This window comes from Podarcis cretensis (assembly GCF_951804945.1).
Source record: "Podarcis cretensis genome assembly, chromosome: 4".
In the NCBI taxonomy this organism is placed as follows: domain Eukaryota; kingdom Metazoa; phylum Chordata; class Lepidosauria; order Squamata; family Lacertidae; genus Podarcis; species Podarcis cretensis.
In genome coordinates this window covers 16,586,818-16,606,343 of record NC_137173.1, presented here as the reverse complement: position 1 = coordinate 16,606,343, position 19,526 = coordinate 16,586,818, and the positions used below count along the sequence as shown (strand labels likewise).

Below are 19,526 nucleotides of genomic sequence, written 5' to 3'. Positions count from 1 at the left end.
AATTATAAGACAGCCTGGAATCTTCAGTTTCTGCCACCGAGCTGCTGATAAGAGAGCTGTCACACATTAATGCATAATAAATGCCTTTCCCCCTCCTTCTCTGGTGATTAAACGTCACCCCGGCTATTTTATTGATTTATCTTCTTGCCTTCATTGTAAAATACAGCTTTAACCATTATTTTCCGTACCCATTCCAGGGGTGTTGATATGCTAATGCCATTAAGCTCTCCTAAATAATAAACCTTAAGGTGCACTTGAGTAGTATTTTTTTAAAAAATAAAACCACACACTTCAGAGTAAGAAATGAGTTTTCATGACCAAGGGAAGAGAGGAACTGCCAGACGGAGGAATATAGAGAAAGATCAACTAATTATTTTAGGCCAATGGTTCTCAAAAGGAAAAGACAGACCCTATAGACATGTGGAAATAATTTGCCTGGAGAAGCAAAAGGTTGTCACTCCTTGGTATATCTTGATCTGATCAAGAAAGGGCACTTGCCCAAACCAATGGGATTCACAGCTACAATATGTGGTTATGGCCTGCTTTTTGTACTTTCTGGAGACAAGTGAAGACATTTTTCAAATTTTTCAAAGTGCTGGTGCTTATCTTTCAAACAGCTTGCAACCTGGCATGAGGGGGACACCTCCTCTCATATGATCATCCATGGAGACCCTCCGATTGGCGCCCACACTATCAGAAGTGAGGGAAGCCTTTTTTGGGTTGTGGCACCATGCTTGTGGAACTCTCTTCCCAGGCAAGCTCACCTGGTGCCTGTCATATAAAGGTAAAGGGACCCCTGACCATTAGGTCCAGTCGTGACAGACTCTGGGGTTGCGGCACTCATCTTGTTTTACTGGCCAAGGGAGCCAGCGTACAGCTTCCGGGTCATGTGGCCAGCATGACTAAGCCACTTCTGGCGAACCAGAGCAGTACACGGAAATGTTGTTTACCTTCCCACCAGAGTGGTACCTATTTATCTACTTGCACTTTGACGTGCTTTCGAACTGCTAGGTTGGCAGGAGCAGGGACCGAGCAACGGGAGCTCACCCCGTCACGGGGATTCAAACCGCCGACCTTCTGATCGGCAAGTCCTAGGCTCGGTGGTTTAACCCACAGTGCCACCCGCGTCCCTTGGTACCTGTCATATACCCTTTTCATTAACCCGGGTTTTTAATCTCTTAATGCATTTTTAAACTTCTGCTCTGATAATGTTCAGCGCTGCCTTTTACAGCTGCAAACATGTGCTTTATGAATTATTACAAACCACCCTGACAGTTCTGAAGGTCAGGACAGAAGTGTTTTAAATAAAACCAATAATAAATAATTCACTGCACCAAACTAGGTTTTCTGGACACCCCCCCCCCCCGTATGTGGGTCCAGGGCTATTTCTCCCTTTCACTTGCTTTGGTAACTATAATAGGGTGGCTGAATACTGACAAACTGAGTGCACGGTTGTGTGGGACCCAGAAGAAGACGGGGAGGAAAAATTGTTTTGCTTCACGTTGTAATGTGAACCAAATCCACATTTCCTGCACCAAGACGCAAAAAAAAAAAAAAATGCAGCTTTCCTTCAGAATCCACACTTCTTTGTATTTTGAGATACAGTTCTCCAGCCAAAAGTTGTGTATGAATTTGTGTACATTAGGAGAATTGTGCACAATAATAACATACAAAGATGCACTACTGGGGAAAACTGCTGTTTTCCCTCCTATTGTAGACCTTCCTTTTGCAACAAGCCTTTTCAGTGGAGGTGGTTATCTCAGTCTGTACCTGCATCAGCCTTAATTTATTTATGTTTTTATTGTTAAAGTGAAATAATAGATCAAGTATATATTACACAAACATGTGTATATTAGGTAAATGGTGTGTATTACACAAAACTACAAAGAAAAATGTGTGGAGATGTGACAAATTTTCATGTGAAGTTTAAAAATGACTTCAAACAGATGTTGAAACGAGGTGAGCCGAACTTAATGAGAGAAGCCAAAATCGACAGATTCACCTGCCATGAGCCTGAAGGTATGAACCTGGTCAATTACACCATCCCAAAGTGAGGGGAAATGTAGGCCAGCAAAGTTGGCTGAAGGATGAAAAGACAAAACCTGAAAGGATTTCTCAATGCATTTTCAGTTTTTCCTAAGCACTGCTATCTGCTGATTTCAGTAAGGATTAACTGGCAAGTCCATTTTACTCTTTGCTGTTTGACCTGACAGAGGTATGATTAAGTCACTGACAGCTCACTGATGTCCCTGGATTCTAAAAAAAGAAAAGGAAAAGGAAATTGAGTTTCACCTTGAAGGCCTCTTATGCCAGGTGGATTGAACGAAGAATGAAACTTGTGTCCTGTATTATAGTTTATACAGCATTTGTATGCTAAATGTATAGCATTGAATTGTCAGTTATTTTAATCATTGGCCATTGTGGCTATTTGAATTATGGTGTTATTAATTTCTTTTCGTCGGTCTAGTCAAAAGTATCTCAGAAATGGCTTCATCTTCACCCAGGTGTTTTATAGCTGTGGGAAGATTTTCCATTGTGTTCACAATTAACTACACTGTTGTGTTAACTTCTGACTGATGGTGGTAGGCACATGTTGTTATGCTACCCTACAACTTCTTAATGATTTCTTGAAAATAATTATCCTCATCACTAGGATGTATATACTGCAACTAGAAACTAAAGGAGTAAGCATTATCTGGCCTTGTGTAAGACTGGTTCTGTATGTTAGTATACCTACTTTTTATACAGTGGTGCCCCGCAAGACGAATGCCTCGCAAGACGGAAAACCCGCTAGACGAAAGGGTTTTCCGTTTTGGAGGTGCTTCGCAAAATGAATTTCCTATGGGCTTGCTTTGCAAGACGAAAATGTCTTGCGAGTTCCTGCGGGGTTTTTTTCCTCCCCCCCCCTTTCTAAGCCGCTAAGCCGCTTATCGGCTTATCCACTAAGCCGATAAGACGCTAAAAGCCGCTAAAAGTGCTAATAGCGCTAATCCGCTAAGCCATCAATGGGCTTGCTTCGCAAGACGAAAAAACCGCTAGACGAAGAGACTCGCGGAACGGATTTATTTTGTCTTGCGAGGCACCACTGTAATTCCAAGTATTTACCGGTATCTTCTTTCGGTGCATGATTTAAACACCTTGACTTTGGACAATTATACTGAAGCCTATGGGCAATTGATGAGATTGCATAATGTACTGGGAGAGTTAAAACCTGGTCTCCTAGATCCTACTGCAACACTTTAACCACTACCCCACAATGGCTCTCCATGATAGTATTACCACAGAAAAGCATTTAGATGCACATTTTATCTCCATGTACCTATTTCTGAACACATTTCAGCCTGTTATGCTTTTAAAAAATGTACTTTGTTATGTTTTTTGAGCCAAGAACTGTTATCAGACGATCCAGATAAGTATGAAATACAGAGGATAATTGATGTTCCAACTGGCAGATTAGTTCAGGAGATGCAAATTAAGGTTGCTTCACTTAAAAATTCAGAACAGACTTATCCTTGATCTCTAGCATGTGCTACATGCCAAAAAGTTTGCATTTCAAATGTTGATACACCATGAACCATCATTGGTCAATGCCAGTTCCACCCATATGTCATATGGTAACAGTAATATTACTAGGGTACTTTATAGGATTGCTGCAAAGAGTACTTTACAAAAGAATGTGAATATGATCCAAGTAACACACACAACACAACCAGTGTTCTGCTGCTCCTGTTATGTCTCCTTTCCCTTTCCTGAACCTTCAGGATAGAAATTTAAACAGTAAAACTTAAATACTTTTCTTTAACACTTCCCTTCCCTTACATACCTGTCTTTGAATTGATCCTGAATTTCCCCTTTTCATTCCCAGACCTGATGATGTAGGTGATCTCTGCATTCGTACCAATGTCTTTGCTTGTGGCAAAAACGGAGAGAACTTCAGCACTGGGCGAGGTGTCCTCAGGCACCGAAACAAGGTAGTCTCTCCTCTCAAAGACAGGAGGGTTGTCGTTAATGTCCAGAACCGTAATGGTCACCGTGGCGAACGAGGACAGGGTCTGCACAATGCTCTGGTCTGTGGCTTTGACAGTGACATTATACGATGGCTGGAGTTCTCTGTCCAATGGATGCTCCAAGATGATGATTCCCGAGGATTTGTCCACAGAGAAAAAGCCGCCTGAAGAATCTGCTAGGGAGTAGACAATCTTTCTGTTCACACCTAAAAAGAAAAGAAGAAGAAGAAACAGAAGGTGCTGTTAAATAAGGAGACCAATGTTGTAGCATCTGCCCTGTGAGAAATAAGAGTCCAGAAGGGAGGTAAACATTTCAGCATTTCATGAGATGAGATCCAATTATGCTTGCTTTGGGGCATTTAAAAAAAGGACACTGAGACACTGAAATATGATCAGAGCCCATGATGAACAGAGCAAGATGGTGGTGGGTGAGGGCAAGGTGGCAAACTGGAATTCCCAGAGGCCAAGTGTGGCATTAACATATGAGAGTGCTGGAGGGGAAATAGTTAAACAGGTTACCCAATCAGGACCCAGGGGGGTGGAGTCAGAGGGACTATAAAACCAGCTCTGGGAGGGGCAAAGGGAGGAATTCGTTGGGAGTTGGGTGGTTGGTTGGAGTGGGAGTGAATTGGGATAGAGTCTGTGGGTAGGTTGAGTTAGTGTAGCGATATAAGCTGAGTCAGGAACAGTTAGGAGCTAGGAAGACGAGTAAATATCTGGGAGGTGGTTTAGTGAGTGAGAGCAGGCAGTGGAAATTATAGGTCTGGATAGGCACCCCATGATTGTAATTGACCGATCCCGTTTATGAAACCACACGCTTGTTAAACTGCAATAAATAAACAGAAGTTTATGTTCCAATTTAACCCTGACTGGACTCAGTATTGCACCAGGTAGGGCCTGGGTGGTGGCAGCGAGAAATAAAGTGGTGGCACAGGGATCAATAGACAGTGAAACGTCCGGGGACCCTGTGTGATCGCTACACCAAGTTCCTGCACCACTGAGGCAGCTGAAGGAGCCTCAGGCTGCACGGTGGTATGCAGAGGTACCACCTGGGCAGCCTTACAAGCTCTGTCAGTTGATTTGGTACCCAGTCAGGTGACCCAGGGAGCTAATACAATGCCACCTTTAGGACCTCGTCTGTCCCTCAGCTGAAGCAACTTGTTTCCTAGTGTGATAATGTGCCAGACAAGAGGACATGATTGCTGATCTCCTCACCCTGCCTCTGCAATGTAACCTTTCGTGCCTAGCTTGAAGTGCCACTCCTTAGTTCCAGAACAAGACTTTTTTTTTGCCTGCTTTAGACTACGCAGACTGCAGAGCCAGGGGGCTGACAGCTTGTCCTCCCCTCTGATCCCTGTACCGCTTGGGATGCCCATTCCCAGTGAACTGTGACACAGAGCTGTCTTTGGCCATCCCACCAGAACGTATGAGGCCAAAAAGTGTCTGGAGAGGAGGGGTTATGTGTACAAGAATCCTGCCCCAAGAATCCTGTGCAAACTGGGCAGGTACGCTGCCCAGGTAGTGCTGCAAAGTCTAAAGGAGACACCTGTGTGTGTTTGACTAAATGTACTGAGAAGCCTCTTTATGATCAGGAACCCTGCTGATGTGCTTAGAAGACTTCACGTAAACATGTGAAGGTTGGGGCTGGCAATGTGTACAGGGGCCTTGGGGTGGGACATGTGTCGCCAGCCTCCTACACGTTTTTCTTCCCTCCCGTGCTCAGGCAGAACACCTGGAAAGGGCTGGTGCAATAGGCCAATCAGAGCTCTGTGTTTACATCAGGCACTGGAACAGAGTTAACTGCACTTCTTTTAAGTTGCGGTGATCAGGGCTGGTAACACCATTAAGCAAGATGAGATGGCATCCCTCGGGCAACAGATTTTTGAGCACTGTGGAAAATAGTAAAATTGTCAGTTATTTTGCATATTGTTTTCATTCCCATAGGGGATGGGTGGTATTTGGATTTTCTGCCTCAGGTATCAGGCTGCCTGACAATGACTATTAAGTCAACGTTCTAATTACCAAACTCGGCAGGAGGAAGAAAGACGAAGAGAATAAACAAAAACCACTGCCCACGTTGTAAGAGGCAAGGGGCAAGGTGTGACCAATGAAGCCACTGAGAGAAAGTGGGAGAAGAAAAATGGGAGAAATAAAGCACAACGCATCACACTCACATCTATTAAAAGAAACCCGTTCTGCAGTCTGATATCTCCTCTACAGATTGTGCTGAACAGGCTAGCAGGACCACCCTGGGGCAACATAGCAACTGTTCACAGTTCAAAATGGCAGCTCCTTTGAGGCACTTCCTGCTCCACTTCCTGTTTCCCATTGCCAGAGAAGCTGCCACTTGGAACTGCTCTTATTTCAAAGTGTCTTGTCTCTGGGTACCCATCCTTCTCTGTTAACACTCAGGGGTGGAGATGTCTGCTAAACAAGAGAGCCAACCACAGCCACTTGCCGAATTACAGCGAGTCGTACGCTGAAGCTGACTCGAGACCTGAAGGGAAAGTATTGTTGTGATTGCCAAATTTCTTTCCACTGTAGCGGGACAGCTACTTGAAACCTAATTAAACGCAAATGCCAAAGCAAAGCCATATACGTTCCCATGTTGATGTATTTATTTGTACAGCCCAGCAACGGAAACAGCAAACAAAGAACATTGCTGTAAAAGTGACAATGTACCGAAGCTGGTGATTCCTTATCCTCAGAGGCAGTTGCAGAATTGCGGCCCCATTGTTCGAAAGCAGAAACTTAAAAGCTTGACATTAATCAGACACACCAGAGCTACTGATCTTCCTCCCAGGCATATTCTGTTAATTTAAAATTTTGTGTCGGTATTTTATGTCTTTTTGCAGTGACAGGAATGCATGGTAAAAAAAAAATAAAAAGAAGGAGGGGGGAGGGGGGAAGATGATCAAAAGCAACAGAAAATTACTTTTGTTTTCTGCCTGATATGGCAGAAGTGCAGCTGCTACACCAGAGGGTTCTGGGGGACTCCGTTTCCTCCAACCATATTCGTAACGAGCAGCCGCAAAAACAGAACACGGACTCTCACTTAAATTGCATTACGGAAGATTAGATCACCCTCTATGAAGACTTGACAAGAAGAAAAACCACCCTTCTTAATTTAACAGAGACAGTATCATAAGCCTAGAAAAAGTCATTAAGCCCAAATGGTATTTAAACAATAATTTTACCATTTATCATCTGCAGGGTCAATACACATAGGATATATTTCCAAACACTCAGAAGTCATTAAAAGTATGTGGCATTTAAATGATGATTTTATTATCTGTCTATTCTGATACACAGAGGATATGTGGCCGAGCATTCAGAAGCTATCACAAATGCAAGGCATTTAAATGATGGCTTTATCATCCATCATTATTGTTATTTATTTGTATTGCTAGAGTTCCCCGTGGCCTCAAGAGAAGGCATTGGTGGGTTATACGGCACATAAATATGGGGTTACAGATAGCTTGGATTTTTTATTTGTCAGTGAGGATTTGGAAGATTTCGTTTTAGTAACTGTTCGGTATGGAGACGTCACATGGGATCCATTTCTCCTGGTCTGAGATGTAATGAGGAGAAACATATAGCATGTCTTATAATGGGTTTGAGATCCTTTGCGATTTGTTGTGTTTTCCTTCCACGTGAAGACAGAAATGGTGAGAGTAAGACAGAGAACATCTCTCATAACCAGGTGCAGGGATAAGCAAGAGGAGATGGTTTGCAACACCACTGGAGAGAAAATGCTGGAGTAGAAAGAACTTCTCATCCAGCGATGCAGTTCTGAAGATAATTAAATCTGGATTAGTCAGCCATCAACACCTATGACCATCCTCTTCCAAGCTCAAAATCACAGTGGGCTACTGAGTAAGTTTGTGGGTCCCTTTCCTGCACACCTCTGAGCTACGTTTTCACTGAGGTGATAAACCCATGCCTTGGTTGTACTACTTCAATGAGGAAGGGGAATTGAACGACTGGATGCTTCTCCATAAATAACAAGAAATTATAGAGCTGAGCCAAATATTCTCAGGATAGTGTGTTTTTTTCTGAAAGGGAACCCCCCCATATTCCCCCCCTTTCCTCGCTTCCCCAGAAAAAGGCCATTCTACAGAGTTTTTGCCAAATATTTCCCACAGTGGTGTGCCTCATCATCCCCGAGAAACTCTTGTATAATTTGTTTCCCCTGACACAGAGAAATATGGTGAAATTGTTCCTCCAGTTTTATTGCCCAGAGATAGGCTGGAGAATTTTGAGAGGCCATTGTGGCAGGAGCTGATAGGAGTATAGTTCAAAACATCTCAAGGGCATTGGCTTGTGAAGGCTGGCACAAACTACCATGGTTTCGTGTGATGTTTGAAAGGAACTGATGTCTTAAGGTTACTTCATAGACATTCCCCCCCCCCCTTGATACAGAGAAAGGGTATGAGGAGCATGTCTGTGAAACATTTAATTAGTTTACCTGGTTGTGGCTACTTGGATTACCACCAGCTGCCTGAATTATGTAGTTCTGATGAGACAAACCACCTTCTAATTATATATAGGGGTGGTAGGTAGGTCTTTGCCCCCAGGATTTCCCTACTTCAGGGTTTTAAAAATCCCAAAAGACAAAAAAGAGAGCCAATCTCAGGATGTTGAAGAAAGAGTAATGTACTTTTTAATATAAAAAAAGAGAGTGCCCAAGATATGGAGACAACACTGTAATTGACAATGGAATTTCTGTGCGAATGATAGTAAAGAGAGTTTCTATGAATATGTTACTTTTGAGATTGTATTTGGAGATTTTCATATGTTTTAAGTACAGCTTATTAACTGTTGTACCATTTCTTGCAGAACACCTCCCCCCCCCCCCCGAGGAAGGCCTGTTCTCATTAGTCAGTAATAAAAACATGAATTACTCTTTCTGCAGCATCTTGAGATTGGAAAATTTTTTTGTCTCTTTCACAGGATGCTTCCCATTTCCCCCCGTGCATCATAAAAACTTTAGTAACTTTCCCCAAACTAATAATTAGAAGCTGCCCTCTTGACTCTTCCCCCTCCCCACTCTTCTGTAACAGAAATAAACTTTTAAAGTGCACCATAAAACCAAGTGCAGGGCATGTTTGCAAACGGCAAGTGTATGATGGCTTCATGTCTTCAGTATGGAAAGATTTATCGCTGTATTAGCAGAGTGCTGAATCAAGAGATCTCCCTTTTAATATCCACATATCAATACTGTCATGTTTCATTACTAGCATTTTGCGTTACTAGCATTTGACCCTAATAGCTAATCAGTATGGAGAATTGAAGGTCTGCAGGATGAAAATTATAGAATGAAAGCTTCAAGTGATGTCTCTACTAGTAATCATTACCATAAAAGCTGCTGACTCCAAGCTTTCTTCTGAACTGCCGTAATCGCTTATTTCGGACATCAAGTGCCCTGGCTTACGGCATCACAAAAGTAGAGAACTGTAGATGCAATAACATTTTGCAAGAATTTTACACTTGCATTTCCAAGCGCTAAAAATGTCTGAGCCCGAGATCTAAACGCCAACATTTAACCTGAAATTCAAAGTTCAAAGACTCCCTTACTGTTATTCTGAAAGTTTGGATTTCAAAAAACGAATCTCAAGTTTTGAATAAATCATATTGAAAAATCAAAACTTTGCTACTCAGAAGTCATCGTGCAAGTTAATATTTGAGAAGAAGAACATTGTGTTTACAAGGAATTCAAAGGCTGAATGCTGCATTCCATATTGGTTTTAACACAAACTGTAGCTCAGTGACAGCACATGTTCCTCATGAGGAAGGTCTCAGGTTGAATTAACAGCATCTCTGGGTAGGGCTGGCAGTGTCCCTAGTATGATACCCTGGAGAGCTGCTGGCAATCTGTGTAGACAATATTGAGCTACATGGACCAATGGTCCAGCTAAGACACTTTCTTATGTTCCGATGTTACTAGTGTTCCGATATTACTAGTGTAAGAAAGGAGAAAGTAGAGAAAGAATGTAGGCAAAGAACAGAGCTTTGCAAGCTCTGCCAACCTACAAAATATTTGTGGTTTGCGTCCATTGCAGTCTTATTGACTTACCTACGTCAGGATCGTTGGCTTGGACTCTCGTCAGCAAAGCTTTTGTGGCCGTGTTCTCATAGACACATGCGGTGTAATGGTCAGAAGAAAACGCTGGTGGGTTATCATTAACATCTTCCAGGATGAGATGGATTTCGGACTGACAAAACCTGCCTCCTCCGTCCGTTGCCCTTGCGATCAGGTTGTACAGAGGGATCTTCTCGCGGTCTAATGGGGCTAAGGTTTTGAGTTCCCCTAAAATCAATTGATTGGAAAATGCGGGGAGAAATGAAACCAGAGTCAACATCATTGTCGCCATTTGTTGTTACTATTACTATTGCTTTGTTGCTGCAATGCAATTTCACTTTCAAAATGGTTCATGACCTGAGAACTGAGCAAAAGGAACATCACAGAAAGAAACTGCCCAATCTCCTCTTCCCCTTTGCATCTTGTTCTAGTGCTTCCACCCAAATTCAGGCAATTCCAGCTTCCCACACTGCAGTCTACTGTGCCCCATCACACACTGTTCAACAGGCCACCAGGCCTCCATTGATATCTTTATGGGATATGGGAAAGCTCTCTTGCCTGAGCTACCTTCCACCTGCAATTCTCAGGAGGATACGTATTTTTAAACGTTTGCTTGTCCCAAGGACATAGTAAAATGATTCTATAAAAGGATGTACCCAAGATCATTATCAGTTGAAGCAAGCATGCCTTGTTCTTCAAATAGTTAATGCAAAGCCATTTATTTTAGTTGAAGCAAACCACTGGATTTTTCTCTTCCTTCTTTGGTTCTTACGCAATGAACCAATTTTGCATTCAACAACTTTTGACTTAACACATAGGACGGGTGGTGGCATGTCAATCTTTTGACAACTCATGGGTTTTGCAATCATAAGAAATGCAGAATCAGACCAAAGGCCTGTATCTAGTGTAGCTTCCTGCTTCACCAAGTGACCAACCAGTTGTCTCTTGGGAAGTCCACAAGCAAGACATGGGGGCATTAGCCCTCTCCTTGTTCCCCCACTCCCTGTCAACTGGTATTCAGAGGTCTACTACCACTCATGCAGCATGTAGACATGATAGCTGGGGTAGTCAATGACAGACGTGTTCACTCAACACTTTCTACCACATTGCAAGGGCCAGACCAAGGTGAGTTTGTTGGATTCAGACCTACACTTGGATGCTGTGTTCATCATTCCAGGGACCCTGAAGCCAGTTGCTGGAATTGCAGCTTGAAAGAGAAGCTGGAGAACACTAGGCAAAGGCTACTGTTTTGCTGATCAGGCAAGGAAGGAAGGACAGGCTTCTGGTATTAGGTCTGTCCAATCCAAAGCATCCATAATGCCTACCAATCACATGGACTGCTGTTGCTATGAAGAGAGCTGTGTGCACGCTGTCCTATGTTGTACTCTGCCTTCCCAGCCACAGTGGGTGCTTCTTGGTGAGCACTCATCCTGATTTGCTTGCAGGAAGATTAGACGATGTTGTCTACTTAATCAACAATGGTTCCAATTTGTTTGCATGGAGATTAGATGATGTCGTATTAAATCAAGTGTTATGCAGTACATTCCAGCACATTTATTACTAAAACTCTTATCTTTTGGGGTAGTGGATTTGTTGTCCAAGACCTCTCAACAATAATTGCACAGCCTGAACCTGTCAGCAAGATGGCGGCAGTCTGGAAGTGCCTGTACATCCTTCAGTTTCGGTGTTAGACTCACAAAATGTTATTGCCTTTTTTTTTATAGCACAAACTCCTTGCACCTGCTGATGGTATAATTAATTAACCATGGAGGTCTCTGTGCTTTTAAAGGGGCATCACAGCTTCTTTACTATCACAGCACATAACCCTTGCCTTCCTCATGTCTTTCTCACTGCATGGGATATGGCAAAGCACCAAACTTACTGGAGCTTTCTGCTTTCAGTATCTGTGCTATGTTACCATTAGCCAGCAACTCCATCTGACTGCAACTTCGTTGAACGTAAGCAGATATTCTTCCTGATCCATGAGAAAAGCAATGCTTTCTGCTGCATGCCAGCACCTAGCAACTGTGGGTAGCTGCTGGCGTTGCTCTGGCTCTCCCACTGTGCCCATGCTTTGGTCTGAGAAGCTGCTGGTCATTACGATTTTCCCAGCATGCCCTGAAGCTCCCAGTGTAGCACAGGAAATTGAAATGGGGGGCAGTTTCCCAGACCCAAACCTTTCAAGTAGGTAAGCCTGTGGTTTGGGAGAGACACACATCATGGAGGGGGCCACCAATTAACATATTGTCACTTGGTGTCAATTGGAGAAACCAACTTTGGAGGTGGGGGCTCAAATCTGGAGCCAAGCTTTGTTTCTTTCTAGGTCCAACAGAACCTTTCACTAATTGAGGAAGCTACTGTGACTCACCAGTGTATCTGCACAGCCCCAACCCTGCTGCTACCTTGCTCCTCCCAGTAAGCGACAGAGGCTCAGATGCTGGGAGGCTATTGCTGCAGTTCCTGCCCCACTAGGAGAGCCCATCCTGAGATGGACCAATAGCCCGATTCAGCATAAGGCAGCTTCCTATGTTCCCTCCTGCCCACCACTGTTGGGATCTGTCTGACACTTAAGGATGACTGGATCTGTCAATTTAGGTTTTCTCGTTTTCCCTGTCTTAAGTTCAGTTCTCCACATTTTCACATCTGTTTGAATTAAGAAAAAAAGTCCTCATGAAAATTAATAAGGATTTTAGTGTATATTTATCCTAATACACACACTTTTTTCTATGCAATTTCCCCTAGTATGTACATTTTTTGCAAACCAATTTTCCTCGCTGCAGTGCATTTTTATGCTATATTCACCAGTACATTCATTTTTTAAAAAATAAATGCACTTTGTATATATCACCTGGCTGCAGAATCACATTGCAACATCTGGATAAGTTTGAGTTTTGAAGGCTGTTTGTGCTTCAGCCTGTGTACTCTTTTTTAGGAAAGTGTGAATCATGTAGGTTTCCTTTGAGTGCAAACTGTCCTGAATTTCTCTGCCTTCCCTGTTATCAGGTCCTCAACAGGCCGTGTGGGGCAGCAGCAGTGGGAGCAGTGGCTCCTTTCTTCTCCCCTGCCCTTGGGAGAGGAAAAAGGAAGGCCTCACATCCATGCCTCACACAAACCTCTCATCCGCAGCCCTTCTGGCTGTCTCTTCAAAGCAAGAGCTCCTTGCCTGCTTATACAAATCCCCCCTGAGCAAGCAAATGAAGCTGCCTCAGCACCCGCTTCATCAAAAGACAGCAGCAGGTTGTGTTGGTGTGTGAGAGATTTTCACAGAGCAATAGAGAAAGTGTAACGGCTCCTGCACCTTCCTTGTTTGAAGCCGGGCATAGTAGGTCTCTGTGGCTCCATCCGTATAGGGTTCTGACTGCTGCTACTGTGCATCAGGATATCTGTGTTCACCCTCCATATTCGGAGGCATAGCATTGGTTGCTGGGGAGGAACAACAATGGGAGAGGGCTACTGCCTTTATGTTCTGTTGCACATGGGCTTCCTAGAGACATCTGGTTGGTCACTATGGGGAAAAGGATGCTGGACTGGTTCTTTTTTATTGTCTTGTGACAGGCTTACATGATATCGATCTGCAGGGAAACAGACTCCTCAGATCTAGGTAAAAAAAATCAAGGAGTTGATGATAGCTCTACTCCACCACTAGGAATATCTAGCTTTTCAAGCATCACTTACTCAGTACAATAAGCTGTAAGCTACCTTGCCTCTGTACTGTTTACTCTGTCTTTTCAATGGGGAGTGAGCTGTTATTTTTCCTGTTCCCATTGTTCCCTCTAACGCAGAGCTTCCCAAACTTTTCATGCTGCTGGCACACTTTTTAGACATGCATCATTTCATGATACAGTAATTCAGTTTTACTAGCAAACCGGAGTTTAAACTCACCCTTTTCCAGCCCCAGGAAGAGCACAGTGTGCGTTCGCACGACACACAGTTTGGAAAGCTCTCCTCTTATGGTCACCCCCATTTTAATTCTATTTAACAAGTCCGCTTACCTTGAGGGTGGGCGGTTTTGAGGCCTTGCAGCAATCTGGAGAGGGGGACAGGGGTCTGGCTGTCTGCCTACCGGTGACTGGCCAGTCCGGTGGGCTTTTGGGTGGGCCTCCTCTTGGGGGAGGGCTCGGCTGGCCAATCAGACCAGTTGGGCCTTCCCCCCCCCCCGGGGGGGATAAATTGCAGCCCAACCCAGCAGTCCTTCCCTCCGCTTCTCTTTGGCAGACATTTAACAAAGGGATACTGCCTTACCTTTCAAAGCAGCATCAGTCCTAACGATTTTCTTCTACTCCTTCTTCAAGGTAGACAGACGTAACCACACCCTCTTCTAGAACAATTTACACAACTTCTTTTATGAGAATCTGCAGTGCACATTTCTATGGCTCAGCAGTAATCTAGCATTAAACTGCTCAGTGTGACATGCGGACCATGCAGAGACAGCCATCATTCCAACATTAAACCAGCAGTGAAGACTATTTTCATCTTACCACTTTCTGGTTCCAAGAAAAACTTGTTGTTCCCGGGGCCGTACAGCGAGTAACGAATTTCCCCGTTGGATCCAATGTCTGCGTCTTTGGCACCCATTTTAAGGATGACTCTGTTGGGTGGAATGTCCTCAGGAAACAATGCCATATATGTGACCTGAGGATCAAAACCCAAAACGACAGAATGTGATTGCTGTTGTGAATGAAACTGTATGTATGGTTTTAGAAAAGAGATGGCTTTTGCGCAATGAGGGGCCATAGCTCAGCAGCACAGTATCTGTTTTACACACTGAAGGTTCCAGGTTCAATTCCCGGCATCTCCAGGTAGGGGTGGGAATGTCCCCTGCCAGAGATGCCAGGGAGCTGCTGCCAGCCCGTGTAAACAATACTGAGCTAGGTGGGCCAATGACAGCTTCAGATTTCCAATTTCTCATTATCTCATGGACATCTCAGCACTGGACTCGCAAAAAAAACAACAAAAAAAAAACAAGGTACAGAAAATACAAACCCAAGCTTTCCAGTATAAATTAAGTGGATACTCAGGGATGATAGAAGACCACCTTGGCTGTGAGTCCTAGAAGACCTATTCCCTGTTTTGAAGGCCTTTTTTCCACCTGGCCTGGGAGGATGGGGCCTGGACTGACTCCAGCTACAAAAGTAGAGGCTGCTACTGGTATTGTTTAGGGTTTTTTGTTGTTGAGAGGGCATACTAATTTGTGTACAGTTGTACCTTGGTTCTCAAATTTAATCCGTTCCAGGATTCTGTTCAACTCCCAAAACGGTTCGAAAACCAAGACACGGCTTCCGATTGGCTGCAGGAGCTTCCTGCACTCAACCGGAAGCTGCAGAAGTCACATCAGATGTTCAGCTTCCGCAAACCGGAACACTCACTTCCGGGTTTGTGGCGTTCAGGAGCCGATTTGTTCGGGACCCAAGCTGTTCAACTACCAAGGTACCACTTTATCTTTATTTTTAGATTTTATGATTCATATGGAAATTGTTCAATATGGTCGAACTTTTTGGCATACTTTATTTATAGTTTATGACTACTTTTGCTACATTTGTAATTATGTAAATGCTGTCATGTTGTAAGCCGCCTTGAGCTTGGTTTTAGCTCTGGAAAGGTGACACCCAAATAAAATGATGTATGTCTGAGTTGTAGTCAACATATGGATAAGCACCTATATACATCCCTGGTCTTTGTGATGCTCTTTATCTGGTACAATTTTGTACTGCATTGTTTTAACTTTGTCCAGACATTTCACTGGCCAATTTAAATTTGCCAATGGGAAGGTGTGATATATAAACCTAGACAACAACACTCTATTTTAAACTTTGTTAAAAAAATATATGTTGCCAACCAACCTGATCGCAGACAGGGCTGTTGTCATTAACATCTGTGACAATCACTTCCACAGCACTCTGTGTTACAAACAGTCCATCAGTCGCTGTAATATTCAGAAGGTAGACATCCTGTTCTTCCCGATCTAATGGTCTCTTGACATAAACCTTCCATTCATTCTGAACCATGCCAAGGGCAAACTTCCCTTTGGGATTTCCTGCTGTGGAAAGAGACAATAACCGTTATTAGAGCCACATATATTGTTCCCCAGGGACGCGGGTGGCGCTGTGGGTTAAACCACAGAGCCTAGGGCTTGCCGATCAGAAGGTTGGCGGTTCGAATCCCCACGATGAGGTAAGCTCCTGTTGCTCGGTCCCTGCTCCTGCCAACCTAGCAGTTTGAAAGCACGTCAAAGTGCAAGTAGATAAATAGGTACCGCTCTGGCGGGAAGGTAAATGGCATTTCCGTGCGCTGCCCTGGTTCGCCAGAAGCGGCTTGGTCATGCTGGCCACATGACCCAGAAGCTGTACGCCGCCTCCCTTGGCCAATAAAGTGAGATGAGCACCACAACCCCAGAGTCGGCCACGACTGGACCTAATGGTCAGGGGTCCCTTTACCTTATATTGTTCCCCTGTTTGTGGGAAGTCTCACAAAAAGTGAAATCTTGGAGATGCGTTCCAACCATGAATGGCTTTTGATCAAGAGAAGGAGCTGACTTTGGTTTTATTTCACTCGCTTCCTCAACTGCACTCAACCCTCCCAGTTTCACAAAATCTTTCCGGCGCTGACACTAGCAAAACAGTACAGGTGGTCAGCTTTGCTTTAGCCTCCTAATAACTATTTGGCTAACTGTGGTCCTCTGTCTTCTGCGACTAATCCAAAAGCTGCACGTGGTGCTTGTATCTCCCACAGGTCAAAAGTGGGAACTTTCAAGGAAACAATAATAATAAAGTTTTGAGATCATCCCGTTGTTTAGCTTGCGTTAAGGGCAATCAGACTCAAACTGTGAACAATCAATAGCCTCCTCTTCACGACAGCACGACTGTCTTTCCACTTCAGTCTCAAGAGAGGATGTACTACAAACCCCTCACTCTTGTTACCAAGACAATTTCATTAGCTCTTGATTATGCAATCAAGGGAGTGCAGCAGGTTTCCATTAAGGAATCGTCTAATGAAAGCTTTTATCACACCGCAGTGTTGTTTCTATTTTCATTACAATTTTTGTTGCGTGTGTGTGTGTGTTTTGTAGTCTGCAGAACACACAAAGACACATGTGCCTTAAGTAGACCTAACGAGGGGTCGTTTAAGGAGCAGCTTAAGATAAGGCCGGCAATTAGATCGAATTTATACAAGAGGAAAAGGCAGCCAGGAGAAGGGATGAAGCCAATCAGCTTTCTATTACGCTGAAACTGTGACACCGAACCCGGCGATATTACTTTTCTGCTTCATTACACCGCATGGCAACTAAATCAAGTCAGAATGCTTGTCCCCAGCTATCCTCCAAGAGGAAAATAAGACCATTTCACACACTAGGGGATACGGGGAATTAAAAGCATTGCCAAAACAGTCCTGGTGGATGGCCATTAACGTTTCCAGCGGTTATTTATGTTTCCGCTTAAAATGTTACATTTGCCAGTTTGTTCCGTGCAGTAATCACCTTCAACATGCTATTGCTTACTCATGAATTTCCCTGGGGCACCTGGCCAGCCATACTCGGAGACAGTGCACTGGGCAAGGGAGACCTCTGTTATCAACAGTACAAGCACTGTCTGCTCCGTTCCACTGAGTTCAATGGAGCTTACTCCCAGTGTAAGGCACCAGGAAATCAGGTCAGATCTTGTTACAACAGAGATGCAGTCTCGCTGGTCCTGCTCACCTTGTGAAGCAAACATGGTGCAACAGCCATTTACGGAAGTCCCCTGGGAGCCCGATAAAGCACCAGTAATTTGTTGACTGCCCAGGACTGCACAACAGCAGCAACAATGGTGGGGATGGCAAACATAGTAAAAGCTGTTGGACAAGGTCTGCTATGTGAGAAGTGAGGTTACAGTGAACCACAGAGGGCCTTCTCGGTAGTGGCACCCACCCTGTGGAACGCCCTCCCATCAGATGTCAAAGAGATAAACAACTACCTGACATTTAGAAGACATCTGAAGGCAGCCCTGTTTAGGGAAGTTTTTAATGTGTGACATTTTAATGTATTTTTAATCTTTGTTGGAAGCCGCCCAGAGTGGCTGGGGAAGCCCAGCCAGATGGGCGGGGTACAAATAATAAATTATTATTATTATTATTATTATTATTATTATTATTATTATTATTACTACTACTACTACTACTACTACTACTACTATTCTCCGAAGAACATGTTGTGGAATACACCTCGAATAAGGTGCCTTTAGCTGACACCATCCTGCCTGACTTCAAATTACAAGAATGAGATTCTGACTAAACATCAGGAAGAACTTTCTGACAGTAAGAGTTGTTTGGCAGTGGGACGGTCTCCCTCGGGAGGTTGTGGTCTCTCCTTCCTTGGAGGTTTCTAAGCAGAGGTTGGATGGCCGTCTGTCATGGATGCTTTTGCTGAGATTACTGCATTGCAGTGGGTTGAATTAGATGACCCTTGGGGTCCCTTCCAACTCCACACTTCTATGCGGCCTGGTAGGTCACATGTTATGTAGACCTGGCCTATATGGAATAGCATGTTCCTTTTAAAATTGGTGCGAAGAATGCAAAATAACTAAATAAATGGCTTGCACTAAGTCAGACCCCTTAATTAACTGAACCCCACAGCAGCAGATTTCCAAGGTTTCTGATGGAGCCGTTTCTCAGCCCTACCTGGAAATGCCAGGATTCGAACCTGGGACCTTCGGCATGCAAAGCAGGTGCTCTCCCATTGGCCTGTGGTTCTTTCTCATGCACGAAACAGATATCAGTGCATCCATGTGTAGTGAGCTTTCCTACCAGGTGGCTGTATTCAGCCAAGCAACACTCCCCCAGCATTCTGATGTGTACTATGGTCTCTCCCTGAACTTCTGAATCACACTTGACAAAGATGTAACACAAATAAATGAGCCTTAACAGTACAATAGTTTAAATATTCTTGGGATTAAAGGGGGCGGGGGAAGTACACAGATATATTTCTTCCCCGCCCCCCGCAAAGTTCTATGTATGCTTTCCTGCAGACCTCCTTCTGTAGTGATTAATTAGCTCTCCCCATCAACATATTTAAGGCAGGTTCAGCATCTTAAGGGCGCTCTAATTAATTCATTTTTCATTGTAGATTTTTTTCAACCGAAGGCCCCTGGCTGCAAATGTTAATGGCTAATTTTTAAAATCCACCCGCAGTTTTTCTTCCTACATTCTGCTTGGGCATCACAACATCTAAGCGTTTGCTCAAAAAAAACCCCCCACCACCCCAACTTTCCCCAAAGGCCTCGAGACAAGAAAAATATGCACTTTTCTCTCTCATTTGTTTTTGTTTACTGCATGGTTGAATAACATCCCCATCCAAACCTTCCCTCCTCAGCAAATGTTGCAAAGCATACTTCAGAGCTCAGCGAGATGAAAGGGAATATGCAGATCAGAAATGAGATCTTTCAAGCACATTTTGGCGAGCCACA

General features: G+C 43.9%; 1 protein-coding gene across 10 annotated transcripts in view; it reads right to left on the bottom strand.

The window, feature by feature from the left end:
• Positions 1–19,526, bottom strand: part of FAT3 (FAT atypical cadherin 3) — a 459,497-nt gene that overhangs the window by 57,586 nt on the left and 382,385 nt on the right. For all 10 annotated transcript variants that reach the window (XM_079973210.1, XM_079973209.1, XM_079973212.1 and 7 more), the window contains 4 exons: positions 15,930–16,126; positions 14,568–14,721; positions 10,084–10,317; positions 3,824–4,213 (listed from right to left, as the gene is read on the bottom strand). In XM_079973210.1, coding sequence (XP_079829336.1) covers positions 3,824–4,213; positions 10,084–10,317; positions 14,568–14,721; positions 15,930–16,126 — 975 coding nt within the window. The remainder of the gene's footprint in view (positions 1–3,823; positions 4,214–10,083; positions 10,318–14,567; positions 14,722–15,929; positions 16,127–19,526) is intronic.